The sequence below is a fragment of the Saccostrea echinata genome, unplaced genomic scaffold (assembly GCF_033153115.1).
Source record: "Saccostrea echinata isolate AGI-Se365-2 ecotype Australia unplaced genomic scaffold, CSIRO_AGI_Sech_v1 ptg000001l, whole genome shotgun sequence".
Taxonomy (NCBI): Eukaryota; Metazoa; Mollusca; class Bivalvia; order Ostreida; family Ostreidae; genus Saccostrea; species Saccostrea echinata.
This window is the reverse complement of record NW_026889750.1, coordinates 38,118,551-38,140,527: the sequence shown is the minus strand read 5'-3', so window position 1 is coordinate 38,140,527 and position 21,977 is coordinate 38,118,551. Positions and strand designations below refer to the sequence as shown.

The 21,977-nt window shown below is 31.8% G+C and overlaps 1 protein-coding gene across 1 annotated transcript; it reads left to right on the top strand.

Moving 5' to 3' along the window:
- The first annotated feature begins 343 nt into the window (after window positions 1–343).
- Window positions 344–11,702, top strand: LOC133191122 (alpha-1,6-mannosyl-glycoprotein 4-beta-N-acetylglucosaminyltransferase-like). The gene is made up of 5 exons (XM_061326826.1): window positions 344–484; window positions 4,109–4,233; window positions 6,193–6,284; window positions 6,515–6,641; window positions 10,334–11,702. The coding sequence occupies exons 2-5, from the start codon at window positions 4,113–4,115 to the stop codon at window positions 11,494–11,496; spliced, it is 1,503 nt and encodes a 500-aa protein (XP_061182810.1). The 5' UTR covers window positions 344–484; window positions 4,109–4,112; the 3' UTR covers window positions 11,497–11,702.
- The last annotated feature ends 10,275 nt before the right edge of the window (window positions 11,703–21,977 follow it).

The following is a 21,977-nucleotide window of genomic DNA, read 5'->3' as shown; positions in this document are numbered from 1 at the left end:
AAGTAAGTATGATTGCCGCTAATGAGAATGAAACCCGAAAGTTCATCACTGGATTCATGCATGTTTAATTCACCTTAGATGGACGAGTTTTATAATGTATTGTCAACCACAATCATGGAATATATCGGAGCTCTGATTTCTTAATTTAAATATGCCTGTGTATTGTATTCCTTTCAAACCCATGTTTTAAATTTAAAGTTTGTGAATGTAAATCGTCTTCATTCATCCTTAACATTTCCTCCAGGTTAATGTATTAGATACCAACTACTATTAGAGCATTTAACAATTGTGCTGTCTGCAGCCAGCAGTTTTTGTTTTAGATCGTTTCATTCCATGTAAAATATGTAAAGAAAAAATTACATTTAAGACATGTGCTTAATAATTTAACGGAAGTACTTTCATTTCCTTTGGAACAGGAAGAGAAAATTGTGGAATATATCGATCTGCTTAATACCCACATGTTATGCTATTGTTTACGGATGTGGTAAGTAGGTACTTTGTATTCACTTTCTGTATTTACTTACTTTTTCAATTATTACAGTGTAGTATTTTTCTTCTCAGTTGGTCAGAATATAAACAAGATTTATCTTAATGCAACAATAGCTCGTTACTTCTCTACGAGATAGCAAATTCGAATCAAGTAGTTTTCCCTTGAGCTGCATCCCTACCCATGGCTTCTCTGAAAAGTTTGTTTTATACACAAAACAAATACAAATACGACCACCATATTGGGATCTTCATTTTCTAATTAAAATTGTTATTTTTATGTTGTCTAATTTTAGTTACGTACGTGAAATGTTACACTTAGTTTACTTTTTCTAGACCCAAAAGGACAGCTACTATCCATGTGGTTTGTTATTCGTTCTTCCTTTGGCACTTCGATTTTTGGACAGTATTTACGTTATTTGTTTATAGAATGGCCATGTTTAAAGTTTGTAGGAATGTCGCACGAACTCTTTCTCTACAGCTAAATGTAATCAAAAATTGTTGACAAAACGCTTGACTTAGCAAGGTGTAGGGAAGTAAGTGAACCAATTAAATGCCGATGCAGCCAGCATTACAACTTGTTTACACAAATTGCGTTTACACATATTATTAATAAATCAACCCTGTGTTTGTAACATAAATATAAGAAATAAGAAATTCTTCTAAGACGTTAAAATAGCTCTTTTGATTGCTGTCTTTCCAAGGACAACTCATTCTTAAATTTCCAGCTTCCTGCAAGAAATGCCAGCTGCTCATAAACTTGTAGTTTCTTATAAAAAGTTGTCATTGGAACTAGGTCAATAATTTAATTCTTTTGGCATAGCTTTGCTTCAAAAAAGATTCGGATTACAGATAATTCATATGCTGAACAAAGTTGCACGTATATGGCATAGTGATGCAAACATACCATTATATTATTAATGAGGAATCTTCGGAAGCTCTGTAGCAGTGTAGTGTATACATTTTATAATCAGTTGAATAAGATTTTTGGATCAGATTTATTCCGAAGTGCTTGCTTATCCTGCATTGAGAAAATGTGCATTATTTTTGTATCTCACAGCAAATCATGCATGAGATCCTGAATAATACTAACATATTATTTTCGGATGAATGAAGTAAAGTTGATTTAAAGGTACCTCTATGAAACATGCGTAGTTCTTAATTAAATAAGTTAAATATTTTTTTTCGGATGAATGAAGTAAAGTTGATTTAAAGGTACCTCTATAAAACATGCGTAGTTCTTAGTTAAATTAGGTCTTACATGTACACTGGCAGCCTTGTAGGAATATAACTGAAAATGTAATATATACCTCACATCGTACAATATATGGCAAGAAAATTAAATTCTTAATTAGTGCAGCCCGGAGGACGGGCTTGCTCTATATATAGAGAAATTGCGGATTGTGATGGGGAATTCGACGGGAGAAGTTATCGAAAACCAAACTAACATTTTATTAAAAAAATGTATACTTCAAAATATTTTTAAAACCTTTTTTATTTATAAGATTTGCATCGATCGCGTTCTTGTGTTAAATAAATGTTTTCTGATCTAATATAGAAGTTTCCTTATCATATGCTAATTTAAATGACAGCTCTCGATTTTTCAAGATATTTAAAAATTTTAAATAAAAGGTACAAGGGTCTTAATGGTCACCTGAGTATAATACAATACTGTAAAGCATCCACAGACGTATACAATAACACAAAATAAGCTGATAGATGAAGTTATGTTGCCCAAAAGCAAGAGAAATAGCTATAGGATGAAAAGGGATCAACAAAATTATAGTTTAGTTCTCAGCAACAAATCTTAAAGTAGATCTATTTTTCTTATTTGTACTTGCCCCCATTTCACTAGCACCAAGCATACCAAACAAAACAATAGTACTTAAGTACTACATATGTATTAGTAAACTCATCTCATTCCTTGTCACATTGTCCACCCCTGGTGTTTGAAGGAAATTTTATGTACAAAGACTGTATATTTGTCTAATTTTTATTTATCTATTATAAATTAGTCTACCTGACCATTAAAACTTATGGAAGTACTTTTTGTACTATATACAGGTGACTCTTGATGGTTTGAACTTTGATCTCTCGAAGTTCTTAATCTCTTCTTGATTCTCCGGTCTCGATTTTTTCAAAAATATAAGTAAGCAAATTTACTCTTGATTTTTTCAACCCTCCTGTCTCTCAAATCCACTGATCTTTAATATCTAATAACTATTTACATCTTCAGTTTGTTTACCAGTGGACTTTTTGATAAAGAATGAACTAAAATTAATTAATTTAGCATTATGCCTTTGCCGAGGAATTATATCTAAAACGACTTGCACTTGATACGTATGGCACTTTATTTCTTCCTTGTTCAATGCCTATTTCAAGAACAATCAAGTGAAATATAATTTTCGAAAATTGCACAATCTTGCACAATCAATTAAATTAAAATGTCCAAAAATGGTCTAACGTGAGTTGTTTCTCAAACTAGTTGCTAAAATATCAAAGTTCTACTCCCTTCCCTCCTGAGTGGGCAAATGTGTAAAAAAAAAAATTGATGAAGATGCAGATTGTTAAATTTAATTACTATTTATCCTTATCTTAATCTTATATGTTTGCGAATGGGAATCCTTTCCTCTACTGTGCTTTACATCCATTTTCTTTTTCATGAATTTTAAAAGGAAATTGTCTTTAAAATCATAAACAATATACCTGTTTATAATATACATATATCTTATGTGAGATTTGAAAATAGAAGAATTTCTGTTAATTAACTTAAGGACACCAAATATTGTTAAACAACAAGTTTTGTATTTACTTCATGTCAAAGATTACCAATGTATTTGTCTACAGATATGCCTCTCCGGATCTAGCCATTATAATTACCTTAGCTTGTGCATCACAATAACTCAACTATATATTGCCAGATACAAAATCTTAATCTTAATATTTATTTATTCATTTATTTATTTACATATTTATTTATTTGTTTATTTATTTATTTATTCACTCTGTATTTTGCATTGATTATAAATAAGTTAGGTTGAAACTTAACTTTTAAAAAAAAAAAAAAAAAATGTTTATTTGTATCAGATTATACTGCAAACCGTTGACTCTCAAAATCATTGAATCTGCATTGATTTGTACGACTATGAAACATGTTCACTACAATGAGTCCATGCCAGTTTCAATTCTTGTTTTTCATACAAATATTTTCATATTTCTCTGCATCATAACTACCTAGACGTGATTTTGTAAAGATTCAAATATTTTCCTATTAAAAAGACATATTTGAACAGATTGGGTTGACTACATATGATGCATTCACATTAATTTTGTCATTTCTGGTTCAGTGGCTCCAAGGAGGATCTCTAAATGATTACACCTTATTTTCACTATGTCTTAAATACATCCACCGTAAGGAAATCTGGTCCTTTGTTCCTTTAAATGTGAATCCCATGTACGCAAAGTAAATTATAAATTATTGGTAGTGAAGAACTGAAAAATGTTCATGTTAGCGCTAGACACTAGAATAGATTACATATATTCACTACCTTCCTCTTTTTTTCAAAATTTAATGTCGACTGAAAAAACTGAGATTTATTTGATGAACTATTTTGCTTTCCAGAAGCATGCGGATTTCACTGAAGAATATTTTTAACTTGGTATGCACTGTATTTGCCGTCTACACTCTTCTATTCATATTAAACATCTTGACTCCGTCCCCTCGTGAAAGAGCAACCGAAAAAACAGGTAGGATATACCTTATATTTTCACAGTTAAGAAAACACTATAGGTGCTCCTGAAGGCTTAGAACTCTGCTTCCTGTAGTTTGTTGTATTTATTTTCATTCTTCTGAAGTTATCGTTTTCTAGATGTAAACGTTCACAAATTTTTTTTCAAATCACAGAGAAAAATTATTAAACTTTAGCAAAAAATTCTTAAAATACGTTTGATGGATAGTTTTTCTTTGTAATAAAACCGTTGTTATAGCCCATGCACACAAGCTATATAATACGAATTACTTGACTTGGTTTATGTGCTCATGCTTTGAAACTTGAAAGAGGAAGATACAATGATTTTTTTAAAACAATTATAGAAATGTGCCTTTGTGCCTACAATGAGTTGTTTAGTTATTTTATACCTAAATGCCAAGAATATGAGGAGGAATCTCAACATGTACTTTTATCTTCCTTGTATTTATGAATGGATTCGATTGCTAATCAGTTCAAATCTAAAGGAATTATGTTACCACAGAAAATACGTATTTGTTGCAAACAAAGAATACAATGTAAAGTCATCTGATGATTCACAAATATCAAGAGTATTTTTACATCATACTGTAGATGTTTTATTGGTGCAGTTATAAGTTGCTTTTTGTATCGAATTATATTCATCTCTGATCCTCTTGGTCCATACAATTTTGATAATTAAATAATAAGTACTATCAAAAGGAAATTAGTGTCGCTTCACATCTGTCAGTTTTAAACATGACAAAAAAGTACCTCAACTAAAACATCAATATACATCAAAACTTGTACACAGGAAAATTTATATAGCCGAAGGCAGTATTTTGCATTGATTATTATGAGGTTCAGTATGTACTTTAAAAGGAGTAAAGAAGATCAGATGAAAATTTCAATCGTTGGATTGATGCAGGTAAAAACAAGCGGAAGTTTTCCACGGGGAACAGTAATTATTGATTTTATACCGTATTTTATATGAAGGGTGTTTTAGGTGAAGCAAAGTAAGCAAATGTAATTTATTATTTATGAAATATTTATTAATATTTATGAAAATACTATGTTCTGTAACTTTGCACAATTTTTCGATAGAGTAAAGTACTTGAAACCTAATTATATTTTCTTTCTTGGCCAACTTTATGTTGAATTGGAAATTTGTAAAATTTATACTTCATATATCATTAACAAAGGAAAGTCAATTTATTACAGTTCACTTTTTGAATTTCAACAGTTAAAGCCATATATAAAATGAAAATAATGTGTGAATAACACACGATTATCAGAAATGCTTTCAAAGATGATTGGAATTGAAATCAGGTTTCATAGAACACATAAAAAAGTGTCTAGAACGTTTAAGTGTTATTCATAAAAATATTGGTTTTCCAATAAGGTTGTATAAAACAGGGTACATGTACTTCGACAAGGGTGTATAGATAAATCATCTGATTTTTTTTTTCTTTTTTATGGATTCAATTATTATTATTACTATTATTATTATTTTCATCATAATTATACCTGTGGTAAGTTAGAAAAATAAGAATGTACATTTGTATGTCAAGTTCTTTTTTTTTTTTTATCTTAATTGGAATTTACAGAAGTCACTAACCATATGATCTTGACTGTAATTTTTAATTTTTATTTTACCAAGGACTCATCTTTTATTCCTCAAACCAAAGAGGATAGTAAATATCCAAAATGCGAAATCTGCATCGATTTTTGCTTTAAAAATATTTTTCTAAAAAAATAATTAGATGCATTTCATTTCATTATGTTTTATTCACATTATTTGTGGTTCTACAAAAAGAAACATAACATGCATAAAACATTTTTATTGGTCTTATTATGATTATAGAAAATTCACCAACGCTCGTACACTCCTAGACATATTTCATTCTAATCCTTATTACCATCTACTACTAGAATAATCTTTATGATGTGTACATTGTACAGGTATTTTTTTTTTTTACAGACTTGAAAAGTTTGCGACAAGAGGCAGAAAATGAACAGAGGACTGTCAAGTCTACCGTAAAAACCGCCATTACAACTGAAAAAGATGTTCTTGTGAGTATCTCAACACATCATGTATGATTCAGCAGAAATTTTAGTGCAGAATTGTTAAAAACAACAATTAAAAATTAAACACCATAAATGTATCGACTTCTAATTATCAAGGTTTACTTGAAACTAAAACCTGAAGTCGACAATTATCATTTCTACTTACCTATAAATCAAAGAGAATAATTCAGAAAGAACTTTATGTTTTTGTTTTCATCAGTTTAATTGTTTTAAAGGATGATATCCCCGTAGCAATAACTGAGGAGAATGTTCACGAGTTTGACCGTAAATTACTGCAAGACATGTACTTTAAAATAAATCACAAAGAGGCATTACTTCATGGAAAATTCAGAGAGAAAAAAGGTGCGTAGTAAACTATGACAACCTTTCACATGATGACTACAAAGTGCAATAATCTTACAACCAGACATTAAATGTATTTCGCCTTATTGAATGGGTATCCCTCATTTTACTTGTAATATTTATTATTATATTTCCATTTCTCTTTGTTTTCTCTTTGATAACTCTTTGAAAGTTAGTTGAGTTGATTTCTTAATCATTCTACCGGAATGTAAAGGATGATTCTCTATAAGGCCATTTTCCGGCCTACGATAAAATCACCTTAAAATTTGATTTTATGTAACTTTAATCATTGTATTTCATGATTTTGATGTTTGTTTTTCAACATCGATCACCTAAGTCGCGTGATTTAAAGATCACAAACGGCCGTCAAGTAAAGAAAAATTGAGGGTAGGTCTATTTACATCAAGTTTCTATGCATGTTTCTAGATGTAAATGATCAAAAATTGTTTATTTATGTCGGAAACATATCAGACTTAAGTAATAAGTGCAAAGATTGTTTAATTTAAGGCTAAAGATATTTTTTTATGGCAAGAATTTTGATGCATTCACATTTTGCATATTTTGAATGGAAATCTTTTCAAAATGCACCTCGTATGATGTTGAAAAATGTTTAATTAGCATTTAATTCAAAGTATTTTTTCATATATGATTATATTTTAATTGTGTATTGTTTCTATAGATGTGGTACCTATTTTACACATAAAATGCCCATGCAAGAAATGAGATTTCTAAGTTTCTATTGAACTATAAAAGTTGTGTATCAAAAGTTTAAAGCATTGAATGAATTTTGTTTGTGATTAAATCAAAATTAAGTTGTAATTTATAAAATATAGTCTACATTTGCAAAAAAAAAAAAAAAAAAAAAAAAAAAAAAAAAAAATCATTAATTTACAGGATGAAAATATTAATGCAAGTACATGTTTATAGTCAGTACATAAAACTCAGAACGGTTGTGTTAAAAATATATATATCGACGTAAAATGAAATAACATCGTAAGAGTTGATTTGATGCAATTTAATTACGCATCTAAAACAATATATTTAATTTAAAATGCTATCTAAACTATAATACACAAATGTAGGTATAAAAGTCGAGCCCCCCCCCCCCCCACGGCACTCCATAAAATGGAGTAGATTTTCAACAGTTCCTTCCACTACGCATATCAGAAGTTTTAGTATATCCATGGACTAACAGAGTTCTACAACATCCCAGGTACAAAATGGACCGTAAGAGATGACACTCCTTTCGCACTCTTGAAACCTGAGGATTAAATTCTCTTTCCGTGCTGCGTCAAGAACTAAGGTGTTTAACACGGGTAGTGACAGTTCCTTTGCTAAGTGCTCAGCATTGAAAGTAAAAGTCATGGGTCTTTTGGATATTATCTTAAAGAAGGAGGTCCTGTCCCACGGTAGGTGTTGGTCAATACTGAAACCATGCATAAATCAAAATTGTGACACTTTACCTTAAGTGGATTATCTCTTTATCTGGGTAAAAAATTCTAAAATGACGTAAAGCAACATTCAATTATCAATCACGTGACATTTAGGAACCCCTTTCCTCCTTGGCGTTTTATATTCTAAGACAGAACTACTGTTCTCATAACTTATATTGATGCTACCAAAGAAGTGTGATGAATAGATTGAGTCCTCTCAACACCCAGTTAACAAAATACATGGATCCTATGTCACTCATACGGAAAAGTGTCCTTCTAAAAGGTCGAGGCGAGAATTTCCATTATGAAACCATCCCATCAGTAATTCTCTATCTATAAAAGTTACATGTGTACCCATAGAAAAATTAAGTTTATAACACAAATAGCAAATGCATCTTCCCGCTACAACAAAAATAGCTTTTATCATTTCTAGAACTAATAACAAATATGCAGTACTCCTAAGGAAATACAAATACAAAGAAGTAGCATAGATAAACTAAACTATCCTTATAAATAATAATAATTATAATAAGTAACTTATATTCATGCCTTATAGTTTATAAAAAATTTCTTTATTTCTAGCAGATAGTTCAATGAGACTTGTCTTCACGTAATTTCATAACAACCAGTCATTTCAGTCCTTTGATTTTAGATTTTTAAAGTGAAAAGTTTACCTTTTTTTGAGTAAACATGCATGGCTTATATTAATTCTTAGTAAATCAATAGAAACATGTACTCTAAGTGAAAGTTTATAATAAGAAATAATCTTCATAAGCTGATATCCTTCATTGTGAGTAGTTAGCTTTTCCTGCAAATGTCGTAAAAATGAAGCGAAAAGTTTTTATTTACATGTCATAACCACCTTTAACCAAGTTGATAATTTGGTAGTCACTTTTTATGTTCATAAGAAGTTTACATGCAAATTTTGGTGTTGGTTAAAGGTGGTTATGACATGTGTAGGAGTTACCTAACACACCAACCCTCTTGAGTTTTCCCATTACCCTAATGCTAATACGGACCGATAGTACCTTACTTTGTGACCCTATATCATAACAAATACTTTTATATCATTAACCAATCAACATTTATCATTAAATTGGAACATTAGCCTACTAACTCATGCAGTTTTTAAGGGAAAAAATACTATTTGAAAATTTGAAGTCATTGTAGGCCGCAAAACGGCCTTATAGAGAATGATCCTTTCCCCAAGCGAAAGGTCAAGAGCTAAGAAGGCCTATAATATGCATGTAATTGTCGTGCGGCTGTCTTTGTGTCTGACGCTAAGGAGGCCTAATATACATGTAAATCTCGTGCGGCTGTCTTTGTGTTTGACGTCAGTGGGCGGGGACTATTGAAATTGGCATGCGAGGCCTCGTGTAATTTAAATCTATTTGTCTACATTTTTAATCTAAATTCACAATTTTATTTCATAATGAAATGGAAATATAAGGAATCACTGTCTAGTTAGTAGAGTTTGCCAGGGACATCAACGATAGTTGGAAACGTGGGATAATTTATCCCACATTTCCAACTATCGTTGATGCCCTGGCATACTCCACTAGCTAGACAGTGATTCCTTAAATAGGCGGACTTTTTCTCCAATTTAACATGTACTGTAGAGATTATGATCAAATCAGTTTTTGTGCAGACATGTAATACACACAGACTGAAAAAATAGTGTACGATAACGAAGGTCAGAACATTTATTGTGGACATTTTTATCTTCTTTAATTCAAAGATGATTGGAATTGAAATCAGGTTTCATAGAACACATAAAAAAGTAAGTAAGAAAAATAAGAATGTACATTTGTATGTCAAGTTCTTTTTTTTAATCTTAATTGGAATTTACAGAAGTTACTAACCATATGATCTTGACTGTAATCTTTTATTTTTATTTTACCAAGGACTCATCTTTTATTCCTCAAACCAAAGAGGATAATAAATATCCAAAATGCGAAATCTGCATCGATTTTTTCCAACTATCGTTGATAGTTGGAAACGTGGGATAATTTATGCATAACGGGCTTCGCCCGTTATGCAAATTATCCAATATTTCCAGCTATCGTTGATGACCTGGCATATTCCACTAGCTAGACAGTGATTCCTTAAATAGTCGGACTTTTTCTCCAATTTAACATGAACTGTAGAGATTATGATCAAATCAGTTTTTGTGCAGACATGTAATACACACAGACTGAAAAAGAGCATTTATTGTGGACATTTTTATCTTCTTGAATTCACCTTTTTGAACATCTACAGGTTTTCTTACCATTGGCATACCATCAGTAAAACGAAAAGACGTTTCTTACTTGGAAACCGCTTTGGCATCCCTAGTGGAGCACTCTCTTCCTCATGAACGTGAGCGCGTAGTGATAGTAATTTTTTTAACGGACAGTAACCATACGTGGGTTATAGAACGAGCTAAGGAAATATATAAACAGTTCAAAGAACATGTTAAGACCGGCTTTATGCAAATTGTTCATCCACCACATATAGCATATCCAAATTTCCAGTATTTAGAGAGGAAATATAATGATAGCATGACAAGAGTCGCCTGGAGGAGTAAACAGAATCTGGACTATTCCTACTTGATGACTTACTCCAGAAATATGTCGCAATATTATCTTCAGCTGGAGGATGACGTCATCACCACAGCGGGATATCTGTCTAAGATTAAATCATTTATCAGCCAAAATTTAAAGAAAACATGGCTCTTTCTTCGTTTTTCTAAATTGGGATTCATCGGTGTTCTATTCAAAAATTCCGATTTAATTAAAGTAGCTGAATTTTTATTGGTTCTTTTCGATGAAACTCCAGGTGATTTGTTGATAAATGAACTGAAGCGCATCAAAGGTCAGCAAAAGGAAATTCGCATAAGACCTTCATTGTTTCAACATCAGGGTTTAATTTCTTCATTGGAAAATAAGATTCAAAAGATCCAAGATAGAGATTTTCCGGGATATGTCAAACGTAAGGTTATAGGATGGACACCACAGTCCAAAAATCCAGAAGCCGAAATTTTTACAAACATGTCGGCTTACAAGACTTTTCAACCAGAGGCAGCATACTATCCAGAAGATAATAACGATTTTTTCTGGGCTGTGGATCCTAAAAACAGTTCATTTTATAGAATTATTTTTAAAAGCCCTATAAATATCACAACAATTTCTATTAAAAGCGGTCATGAAAAACATCCAGATGACAAAGTGACGTCAGCTTCCGTCAGTGTATCGTCTGTTTTAAAACCAAACGGTGACAGATGTGAAAAGAGGACTAAGGTGGGATTATTTGAACATGGAAAATTCATGTTGAATTCAACTAATAGGGAAAATTTAAACAACGTTAAGTGTGTGTCCGTTGATATCCACGAAGACCAAAAGACATGGATAGTACTACATGACATCTTAATAAAAACAAGGTGATATGAGTGAAAATGTTCGATTCCTCTGTGTTCATTTCAAAATTTAATATATCCTTACTACCCAAGGCTTCGTCTTTCAATTCGTCTTTTGCAAATTTTCAACTTTAAGTGCTTGTAATATCTAACTGCCATTTGTACTTTAACCTGTCATGAGCATGTATTCGTTTTTATTATTGTGTTTTGCAATATTTTAAAAGGTTCTCTTAGTTTGCATATTGTATAAAAGTATATTCTAAGAAGACTGTCTAATAAATGAAAATGAAATACATTTTAGTCAATCATCATCACAACACTAGTATGTGATTTTAATAAAGGTTAAAAATTCAGATCACTCTTGATGCATGCACACATCATTTACAAGTTTGATATGTGTAAATACATGAACATGTACGAGGGCTGTTCGAAAATTATTGAGACAATTACTTTAACTCCATAAAGGGCAGAGATAATTTCAGGAAAATTCGTCAACATTTTATAAAGAAAGAATAAAACAATTATACAAAATTTCTAATTTGAAGGATAATTAGATAAGTTCCGGTGAAATAATAAACATTCATATGTCTATCGACCTGGATCAGTATCGCTACGTCATTTTAACGTCACTTCAGCCGGAGATGATTTTGCATATGAAACGATCGGGAAGCGTTTACTCTCCTTTCTTTGTTGTCATAATTATATACCCTACAAAAATCAAACTGTCTCTTTTCTTAAACGATTCTTTAAAAAATGTGTGCTGTTGCTTCACTATTGTAAATTTTTCATGCGTCATTTATACAGGATGACTTAGCATCGTGCAGTGCCGATTTATGCAACGCGGGTCAACGTTATTAATTCCGTTACGGTAAAAACTGATGGTCGTCCGGAGTTTTTGATTTTACTGTAGTTGAATTATAAGTTAGAAAAAAATATATACCAATAAAATACATGTAACAAACCCTTAGACATGTATTTTCTCGCTGTTATTGTTTTAGCAGGTTGGTCAGTCTGGAAAGGAGTTTTACATAGCGCTACACAAAATTTTAGGTCTCTCGCTGCTCCGCCTTGACTTCAAAATCCATTTTGTCGTCGTTATCAGATTTCTTTACCGCGCTTAATTTTTTAAATGATTTCCGTATTTCTGATCAGAATTCTAACAAACTTGCACAACATCAAGTCAAAATAAAATTAAAAAATTATATACATAAATTGAATTATTTTCGCTCTTATTATAGGTCCACCGGGGTGTTGAACATTGGTGATGCGTATTTTCAATATCTGATTTCGTGACTGCGGCGGGTATCCCTACCATTGACACATTTATATACCATTGAAGAGAAGAAATTTAATATTTGTAAAATATTTCTTGCTTTTATGAATTCTTAATGTTTGTCAAACGTATATGCAAATTTTCACCGAAAGACGTTCATTAAAAAGAAAAATATACAAAATGTCTCAATAATTTCCGAACAGCCCTCGTATATTAATTATAATTATCTTTTCTTCAAATAAAATATGAAGATAACGAACAGTATTGAATCTCGAAAGTCAAATGAAACGATACAATTTTGGAGCAGAGCAAACACGGACCTCGAGCTCAAAATTTAGATGTGGGATCAGGTACCATGGAGGAGTGAGCATCCCCTGCCGAAATAGTTGCACTGTCGTGGTTTTTGCGATTTAATTTTGATCCGATATTTATACTGGAAGGAAGGAAAGTTATTTTGAAATAAGAATATTGCAATTTGTGATGTTCATTTACCTTTTCAAAATGATGAGCTAAGCTTTTCTACTGTGCTATCAAAATTAACAGTCACATTTATTACAGAAATATCCTTGGATTAAATTCTAAGAGCAAGTTCATTTTATTTTTTCCTCCCTCAGTAAGGACAGATTTCAAGAAAGGTGAACTTTTCTTATAAATTTGAATCTACAGATCCTTGGCTATAAATTATAAAGAAGAACGACTCGTGTTACGTCAGATCTTATTATACCTCTCTTCCTTGCCTTACTTTATATAATATTAGAGAGAGAGAGATAGATACATCTATCTATCTATCTATCTATCTATCTATCTATCTATCTATCTATCTATATATATATATATATATATATATATATATATATATATATATATATATATATATATATATATATATATATATATATATATATATATATATATACGTATACGTGTACGTAATTATATAAATATGATTAAGTTATACCTCATGTAGGAATGTAGGGTTTGAGAGAAATTAAGAATCAAGTTCTTGGGAATCTAAGCTTCAACAAACTATAAAGCTTTCAATTGATTTTTTTCCCCTTAGTAAGCAGTTTTTATATGAATATACGTATCTTTTAAATCTTCATATCGTAACTAAGACGATATACATGTTCAGATATTGCATTCCACAAAGAGCAAATATAAATTGATTATACATATATTGATTTTGCCTTTACCGGTAAAAAAAAATCTATCTACGGAGAAAATACGCTATTATTTTTATACTTACATTTTATCATATTTGACATATATTCGAAATTGAACTTACTCTTTTTACAGCTGAATTCATACATGTATAAGTTATGTCTACTCTAACGAATATCTAGCTTAATATGGGATATTATTATTTCAGTTGGCTTTTGTTTGAAAGGGCCATCTGTAATAGTATTCTGATTTTATATTGATTTTTTAGATGCTTTTGACAGAATAATGAGTTTGATCAATACATATTTTGATATCAAAAAGATCGATACATTTATAAACACCTACCTTTAAAGCTCAAGCTTTCTAAAATTACACTTTTAAATTTGAATAAGAAAGTGAAAATAGTGATTGGTTAATATTTCTTCACAGAGTGTATATATCCCGCTTTACCTTTAACCTCTTTGTCCAGAGGTCCAGAGACACGTTTCATCAAGGGTTGTTTGCCATGTGTTAGCCCTACATTAGCGTTAATTCGAAACTAGCGCGAAAATATGCTTTTTATTAATGAGAGTATCATTACGCAATAACATTCCACCGATTATGTAAAAATGCTAGATAACTACGTCGAAATGCAACTTATTCGTGTTAGAATGTAATATGTTTATGTTAATATACATGTATACAAGCTTATCTTTTAAAAAGATAGGTGAGCTAGCGCTGTAGCTATCATAAACCACAGAATTAGATATCTGAATTATTGGATTAATTTGCTGAATCGATTAAGGGGGCGATCATTTGATTCTGAGGAAGGGGGTCGGGTGGGAGGTCTGGCAAAATCTTTCGAGTCAGATTATTTATTTTCATGCCAGTCAAGGACACATTATTTATTTTCAAGATGATCCAGGACAGATTATTTATTTTCTTCTTCACTGAAAAAGTTTGACCGAAAAAAAAAAACAAAAACAAAGAAAAAGTTCAAAGAGGGACGGGGGGGGGGGGGGAGGGGGGATGGGGGTTAAGTAGCAATAGTCAATGACAGATTATTTATTTTCTTGCCGGTCGTGGAAAGACAATTATTTATTTTCAACTTTTTTGAGGACAGATTATTATTTTCCAAAATCTTCCAGCCTCCCCCCTTCAGAATCAAACGGTCGTCCTTAATTATTAATAGGAAGACACAGTGGTACACTGGAGGTAATGTTGGGGGGATGTGTCTTAATTCAGAATGGTGAATGTATCAGCTATTCAGTGTTTAATACAGAATATTCATCAGACTATTTATAAAAAAGGCTATTGTTGGATTAAATTCGGGATATCCAGAGTGGGTTTTCACATTGGCAATGGCATGAATCATTAACTGTGCTTTAAGCATTCTGTAGTTTACTGTAATTTCAATTTTGAAATGAAAAATAAGAGATAAGTTGAACCAATGAACACCTAGTTTAAAAATATTCCAGTGTGGTACTGTTTTGTAGCAATCGCATCCTTTCGGGCCTTTCCGGCAAGCTCGGAAAACATATCCGAGGTTGTTATTCCGAGTTTGCCGGAAAGATCCAGGAAGAGAGCTCGAGAGCGCTAGCAATAACAATCGGATCATTACTCGGGCTTTTCCGTCAAAAAAGGAAAAATGAAAAATTAAAGAATTATAATTATACCAGTGTTACTGCATTGTATCAATCGCTTCTCGTGTCTTTCCGACAAACTCTGAAAGATTTCCTGTGTTTTTTTTTTTCTGAGCTTGCCGGAATTATCTAGGAAGGTAGTATCCATGGTTGGCTTTAAGGAAAGCTAGGTTTTACCAGTTGATCTCTACAATCTTGGCATTATATGACCCAAATTTTCTTGTACTTTTAATCATAGGTTATACAATGGATTAAGACATTCAGAATTCGGATCATATCAATTTTTAATTATAAAACGAAATTATCATCGTATACAGTCTATCTTCAGTGGTTTTCCCAGAATGCCCGACGGTGAAGTCGAGCATGCGTATTCCAGAAATATAGACTAACGTAGTTGCTAGCGCTCGAGAGCGCTAGCAATAACATAGGGTTACTGTTCGTTATCTCAATATTTCATCCCAAAAACAAAATCTACAAATGACATACTCAGTTAATTCAGAGTCGATTAAACAGCTTAGAGAAACAAAGTCAACCCCCCCCCCCGGGGATTTAAATGATCATATTGATTTCACAAATACGTTAGAGAACTTTACAATCACAGCCAGTGGCATTCCTTTCTCCGAAAATGAAAACCTTACCGAAAAAAGTCGCAAGTCTGGTCTCTGCTCTAGGGGGGCATTGTCTCGGAAATGGTTCAAATAACAGGTGTTGTACGTTTACCTACAAAGTTTAAAAATAAACCTGGCTTAGTAAAAATCAGTTTCAGAAACAAAGAGGAGAAGATCTTAAGAAATAAAATGAAATTGAAAAACAGTGAAAATTACAAATCAACATTCATCAAAAGCAGCAAATCGAGAGTCGAACGTCTCATTGAAAGTAATGCACGGGCATTACTCAATAACTTGCCGGAAGCGCAGGGAAGTTCACTCCGTGTGAATGCAAACTGACGCATCACACGTCGTCATCCCCTAAGCCAACCAATTCACTTGAAAACAATTAAGCATAGCGATCAAAGCAGTTCGTTGATACTATTATAATCTGCATGTCATACTACTTTGTTGCATGTACAACGGATAAGATATTGATATAACGAATTTAATTCTTTATATAAAAAATTGACAATTCGTTATATCGAATTCAAAAATATTTTTGATAGGTCCTAAATGGGCTTCCGTAGACATGCAACATACCCAGTAATCATTTTTACATGCAACTAAGATACATACAAGTCCACATGCAACTTTACTAATCTGAGATTGTTATGTCAACATTCAAAATATCCACGTTTTTATCATTTTTGAACAGAACATTACGTATTTTAGAAATACAATTTGTCCGACTCTGCATTGTTCAAATATTTAAAATAACACATCAATTAAATAATTAATCAGGGGAATGACTTGCAGCAGTCTCATATAAGTACATATCAATAAAATACTGTCATTTTCAAAGTAAATCAGATGTGTAGGCTTTCAAACTGCATCTTGTATTAAGTGAACCAAATCGATACTTGTGTAAGCAAAATTGGCTATAAATTCAGCTGTTAAGGTTTTCAAAAGTACGTCTCATATTAGATTTGCAAAATTTAAATGGATAATTACATTAGCAAAATTGGATATATATGTATATTTTTTTTTTAAATTACGGTTGATGATCAAAAGTGTGAGTCTGTGACGCTCTAGTTATTATGCATGCTTCAATCGTATAATGTACGATTTCAAATGTTTAAAAAAGCAATAAATATTAAAATGAAGAACAAAGTTGTATGGATGTTACCACTGAGGATATTATATAAAGGCATACTATTACGGTTGATTGCCCTTCTGGTAAGGGAGTTAACTCTCACTGGGATAAATGACTATCATTCCATTATAAAATTACCAATGTAAAAGACCATTTCTATCAAAATTTGGCGCTCAAGATTTAAAAAAAAAATTGCGGGTAGTTTCTCATAAATTGGATTTTCTTAAAATGTTCACTAGTGTTAAAGCAAAATTTTATCAGAGTGAGATGAGGGATGGTGAATCTTAAATAGTTTTGTGCAGTGTTGTTCTTATACAAAAATAATTGATGGAAGTTAGGTGTAGGTCAGTTTGGAGATATCTATTCACTAAACATAAGAGATTTTTGTAATTGTTTCCGCTATGTAGTCATACAACCAATCTTGCCTCAGATACTGCAATCGACCTATATCCTGATCAATGACAGGGAAATGTTTTTACAACATGTGTCTTGCATGGATGATAAGTCATTGAGGATTGATTTTATGCTTCAAATTTTGTGATATACCGCGTGTTTATACCTGAATTACAATGGATTCTACATTGAACAAAAAATGCATGTATCATATTTTTAATGTTATACAAGATGTGTTTGTGAAACACTGATGCCCCCGTATGGCAGCTTATGGCGAAGGTTAAATTTTCTCATATGCAAGTCAAAATCCAGGCCAAAAGATAAAAAATGTTGGTACCCAAAGAAAGGTCTTGTCTCGAGGAATATTCCTGTGAAATTTGAAAGATCTAGCTGCAACTGTTCAAAAGTTATGGCGAAGGTTAAAGTTTTTTAAAAGTAAGTAAAACATCAAGGTCAAGGTCAAAGTGGTTGGTATCCAAAGGAAGGTCTTGTCACAAGGATTACATATGTGAAGTATGAAAGCCCTAGCATCACCCATTCAAAAGTTATGGCCAAGGTTAAAGTTTTTCAAAAGAAGGTCAAACTCCTAGGTCAAGGTCAAAGGGTCAAAATGGTTGGTATCCAAAAGAAGGTCTTGTCACAAGGATTACATATGTGAAGTATGAAAGCCCTAGCTCCAACCATTCAAAAGTTATGGACAAGGTTAAAGTTTTTCAAAAGTAGGTCAAACTCCTAGGTCAAGGTCAAAGGGTCAAAGAGGTTGATATCCAGAAGAAGGTCTTGTCACAAGGAATACACAGGTGAAGTTTGAAACCCCAAATACAACCATTCAAAAGTTATTGCCAAGGTTAAAGTTTTTCAAAAGTAGCTCAAACGCCTAGGTCAAGGTCAAAGGATCAAAGATGTTGATATCCAGAGGCGGGTCTTGTCACATGGAATACACATGTGAAGTTGAAACCCCAAGCACCAACTGTTCAAAAGTTATGGCCAAGGTTAATGTTTTTCAAAAGTAGGTCAAACGTCAAGGTCAAAAGGTCAAAGTTGTTGGTATCCAAAGGAAGGCCTTGTCACAAAGAATACACATGTGGAGTTTGAAACCTCAAGCACTAACTGTTCAGAAGTTATGGCCAAGGTTAAAGTCTCATAAAATTTTGCAAAAGTGGGTCAAACTCCAAGGTCAAGGTCAAAAATGATGATACCCAAAGAAAGGTCTTGTCACAAAAAATACACATGTGAAATATGAAAGTCATAGCTCCAACCAATCAAAAGTTATGGCCAAGGTTAAAGTTGACAACAGACAAACAGACAAACGGACAAACAGACAGACAGGACAAAAACAATATACCTTCGGGATCTTTCGATCCGGGGGCATAAAAATCTATTTAATGGCAATTTTTAAACGCTATGATAATTATATCTGTTTGTATTCAATTAAAATCAGTTAAAAATGAAATGAAAGTTAATTTTTTTAAAATTCGCTTGATGTTCTTGTCTTTTTGAGAATGTGATTTCAAACTACATCTTCTTGATAAATCTTCCATCATTTTAATTCTACATAACATATTACCTATAACCCGTTTCCTGTAAAAACTTTTTCCAAATAGTTATTTCACGATGGTCTTAGGAGTGAAACAGACTGGCAAATTACATTTAATTTAAGGTTGTACAAAACAAAGAGGTCAAATTTTTCCTCAAATTTAAATTATTTGAAATGTTGTTATTTTGTTCTAAGATATACATGTAAAATCTCTCTGTAATATGAAAGAAGTTGAACACCAGTTTTTGCCCACATAGATTGAAATGTAGCCTGTAAGACCCTGTAAGAAGAGGATGAAATCAGATATTCAACATTAGAAATGCATTGTTTAAAAATTACTCTTTGATATATCACAAATGTGTGTGATACTGCTGATATAGATTACATTTTTTGTTTTTATAAATTAGTAAATTATATTGATATCAGTATATCTGAGTGCACTGTGATGTAAAAATAGAACATAAATAGTTCGGGAATTGCAAAATAACATGTAAATATGCTACACTTTAATATTCCTTAAAAGAAAATGTATCATTCAAACTTAGCAAAAAATCAAGAGAATGACTGAAATAGAACACAGATTAAAATGTGTAAAAATGAGGAAAACTGAACATGGGTTTAAGATATTTTGGAGATCTAAAAAAAATAATTGCAAAAAATTTAAAAGAACAGAAGATGACGTCATAATATTTTACCTTGACCTTTAAGTAAGGCCTTCACCTTTACTTTACACAAAGCATGGAGACTCCTTACACATGTCCAAATATCAGGTCTCTGCTTCAAAGCAAAAGTTACAGTTTATTTAATAACAGACGGTTGCATCGTATGTAGATGACATAATCACATTCAGAATGTTGGCTCGAGAATGTTCAATATATATAAGATTTCTCAATCTTTTCACAGAAAAGGGTAACTATACATGTCATAGTTTACATTTTTCCTTCCAAAGATAATTAATTATTGAAATTAGAGTGATTTTAATTTTTTTTTCTGGGATGTTTTAGAAGAAATTAGTTAAAATTGATTTCACAGTGTTTCGTACTACCTTAAATAAATCAATGTTTTTTAAATGAAATATGGTGATAACGAACAGTATTCAAGCTCAAAGTCCATTAAAACAATACAAATCAGGAGCAGAGCAAACACGGACCTCCAAAAAAATCAGAGGTGGGATCAGGTGCCATGGAGGAGTGAGCATCCCCTGCCGATCGGTCACACCCGCCATGTGCTCCTTGTTATGATCGGGAAATAACGGAAAAATCTGCCGACAATTCAGTGTGTAAATAATGGCCTAATAATTAGTATGAAAATGATAGATTAATGATAGATTGTATTTGCTGACAAGGTCATTGTATCGACCATAGAACTTACGAAATGATGACTTTAAACGAGACTGTTGATATTCTTGTTTCATCAACTTGTTTGTCAAAAACTTACCTAGTTTTAAAAAATTGTTCATACCTAGAGCATGCTCTTGTGTATCGAATCAACCGAGAGATATACACCCCATACGCAGGTGATAAGGGTATATTGCTGCATAAGCAAAGGAAGTTGACGATTTAAAAGTTAAAGTCATCACGTTTATCATAAAGCTTTGTTGTAAGATTACCATAAACGTCTTTTTCTAGTAAAATATCCAAATATGAAACAAAGGTGTCAGACTCTGTGGTATCTTTTATTTCAAGCTCACTGGGATATATTGCATATACATATGAATGAAAACAAGAAGACATTGATGTAACCATCAATTGTCGCCCGGGAAATAAATAAAGTAAACTTTATCATCAAACCGCTTCGATATGTGTGAAAAAGGCATGCGTCTAAATGATGGAGACGATATTCGAGAATATTTTGAAAACTTATAGTCGGATGAAAATCGAACAAAAACGATACCCTTTTAAACTTTATCAATTCCTCAAGTAAATGTTGGCTGCATAAAATATAATTTGAAACCAGACACATGCATCACCTATTTTCAAAAATATCTTTCACTTTAAGAATATAAAACACGAACTGTGTAAAGTACATTTTTACGTTTTTATGCGATAAGTAAAATTCGATGTTCTCAAAAAAGGGACCTGTCGTTTTTTCGACAGTAAATGATAATCAACTTTATATATTAAATATGAAAAACATATATATTTTTACAGATTCACTTTATGGAAGTAAATATATTGTGTATCTCGTAATTTATAAAGGGAAAGAACATTCTGATTAACAATCTTTTTAATTTTTAGAAAACCTTTAATTCTGAATAACTTCTCCCACCTCAATCCCCATATACCAACACTTAAACTTATATGTATAGAGCAGCCCGGTCCTCCGGGCTGCAATAACTACAATTGTTAATTGATAATACGTCGTCGATATATCTTAATATCGAGTTGAAGGCCACAGCAAGAATGTGTTAAATATGACGAAGTTTTTAATTTTCATCATTAATAACTCCATTTTCTCATCTTATTTTTTTATTTCATTCTTTAAATAAATATTTGTTGGAGAGGCAAATAATTATGTTACTGTTAATAATTGCTTAACTCTTCCAATAAGTGAAGAATCAGTCATTAAGTTTCAGTTTATCTAGACGATTTTTGTCACTTGAACAATTTTAAACAAAGCTCTGTAAAATAACTATTTGATTTGATTATATAAATGTTTCCAATTAAAGTTTATGCGATATACTATGTAAATTAGCTTTCTATTTGCAATGTCTTCAAGGTAGGGGAATTTCAAAATAAACGAAATAGTTGCATTCGACGTTTTACCTTACAAAATTTCAA

Bases quoted from the DNA above. Each gene is read 5' to 3' on its own strand.
- LOC133191122 (XM_061326826.1), top strand. From the start codon at position 4,113: ATGCGGATTTCACTGAAGAATATTTTTAACTTGGTATGCACTGTATTT. The intron at 6,285-6,514 runs GTGAGTATCTCA...ATTGTTTTAAAG, and splicing joins CAACTGAAAAAGATGTTCTT to GATGATATCCCCGTAGCAAT. The intron at 6,642-10,333 runs GTGCGTAGTAAA...GAACATCTACAG, and splicing joins AAAATTCAGAGAGAAAAAAG to GTTTTCTTACCATTGGCATA.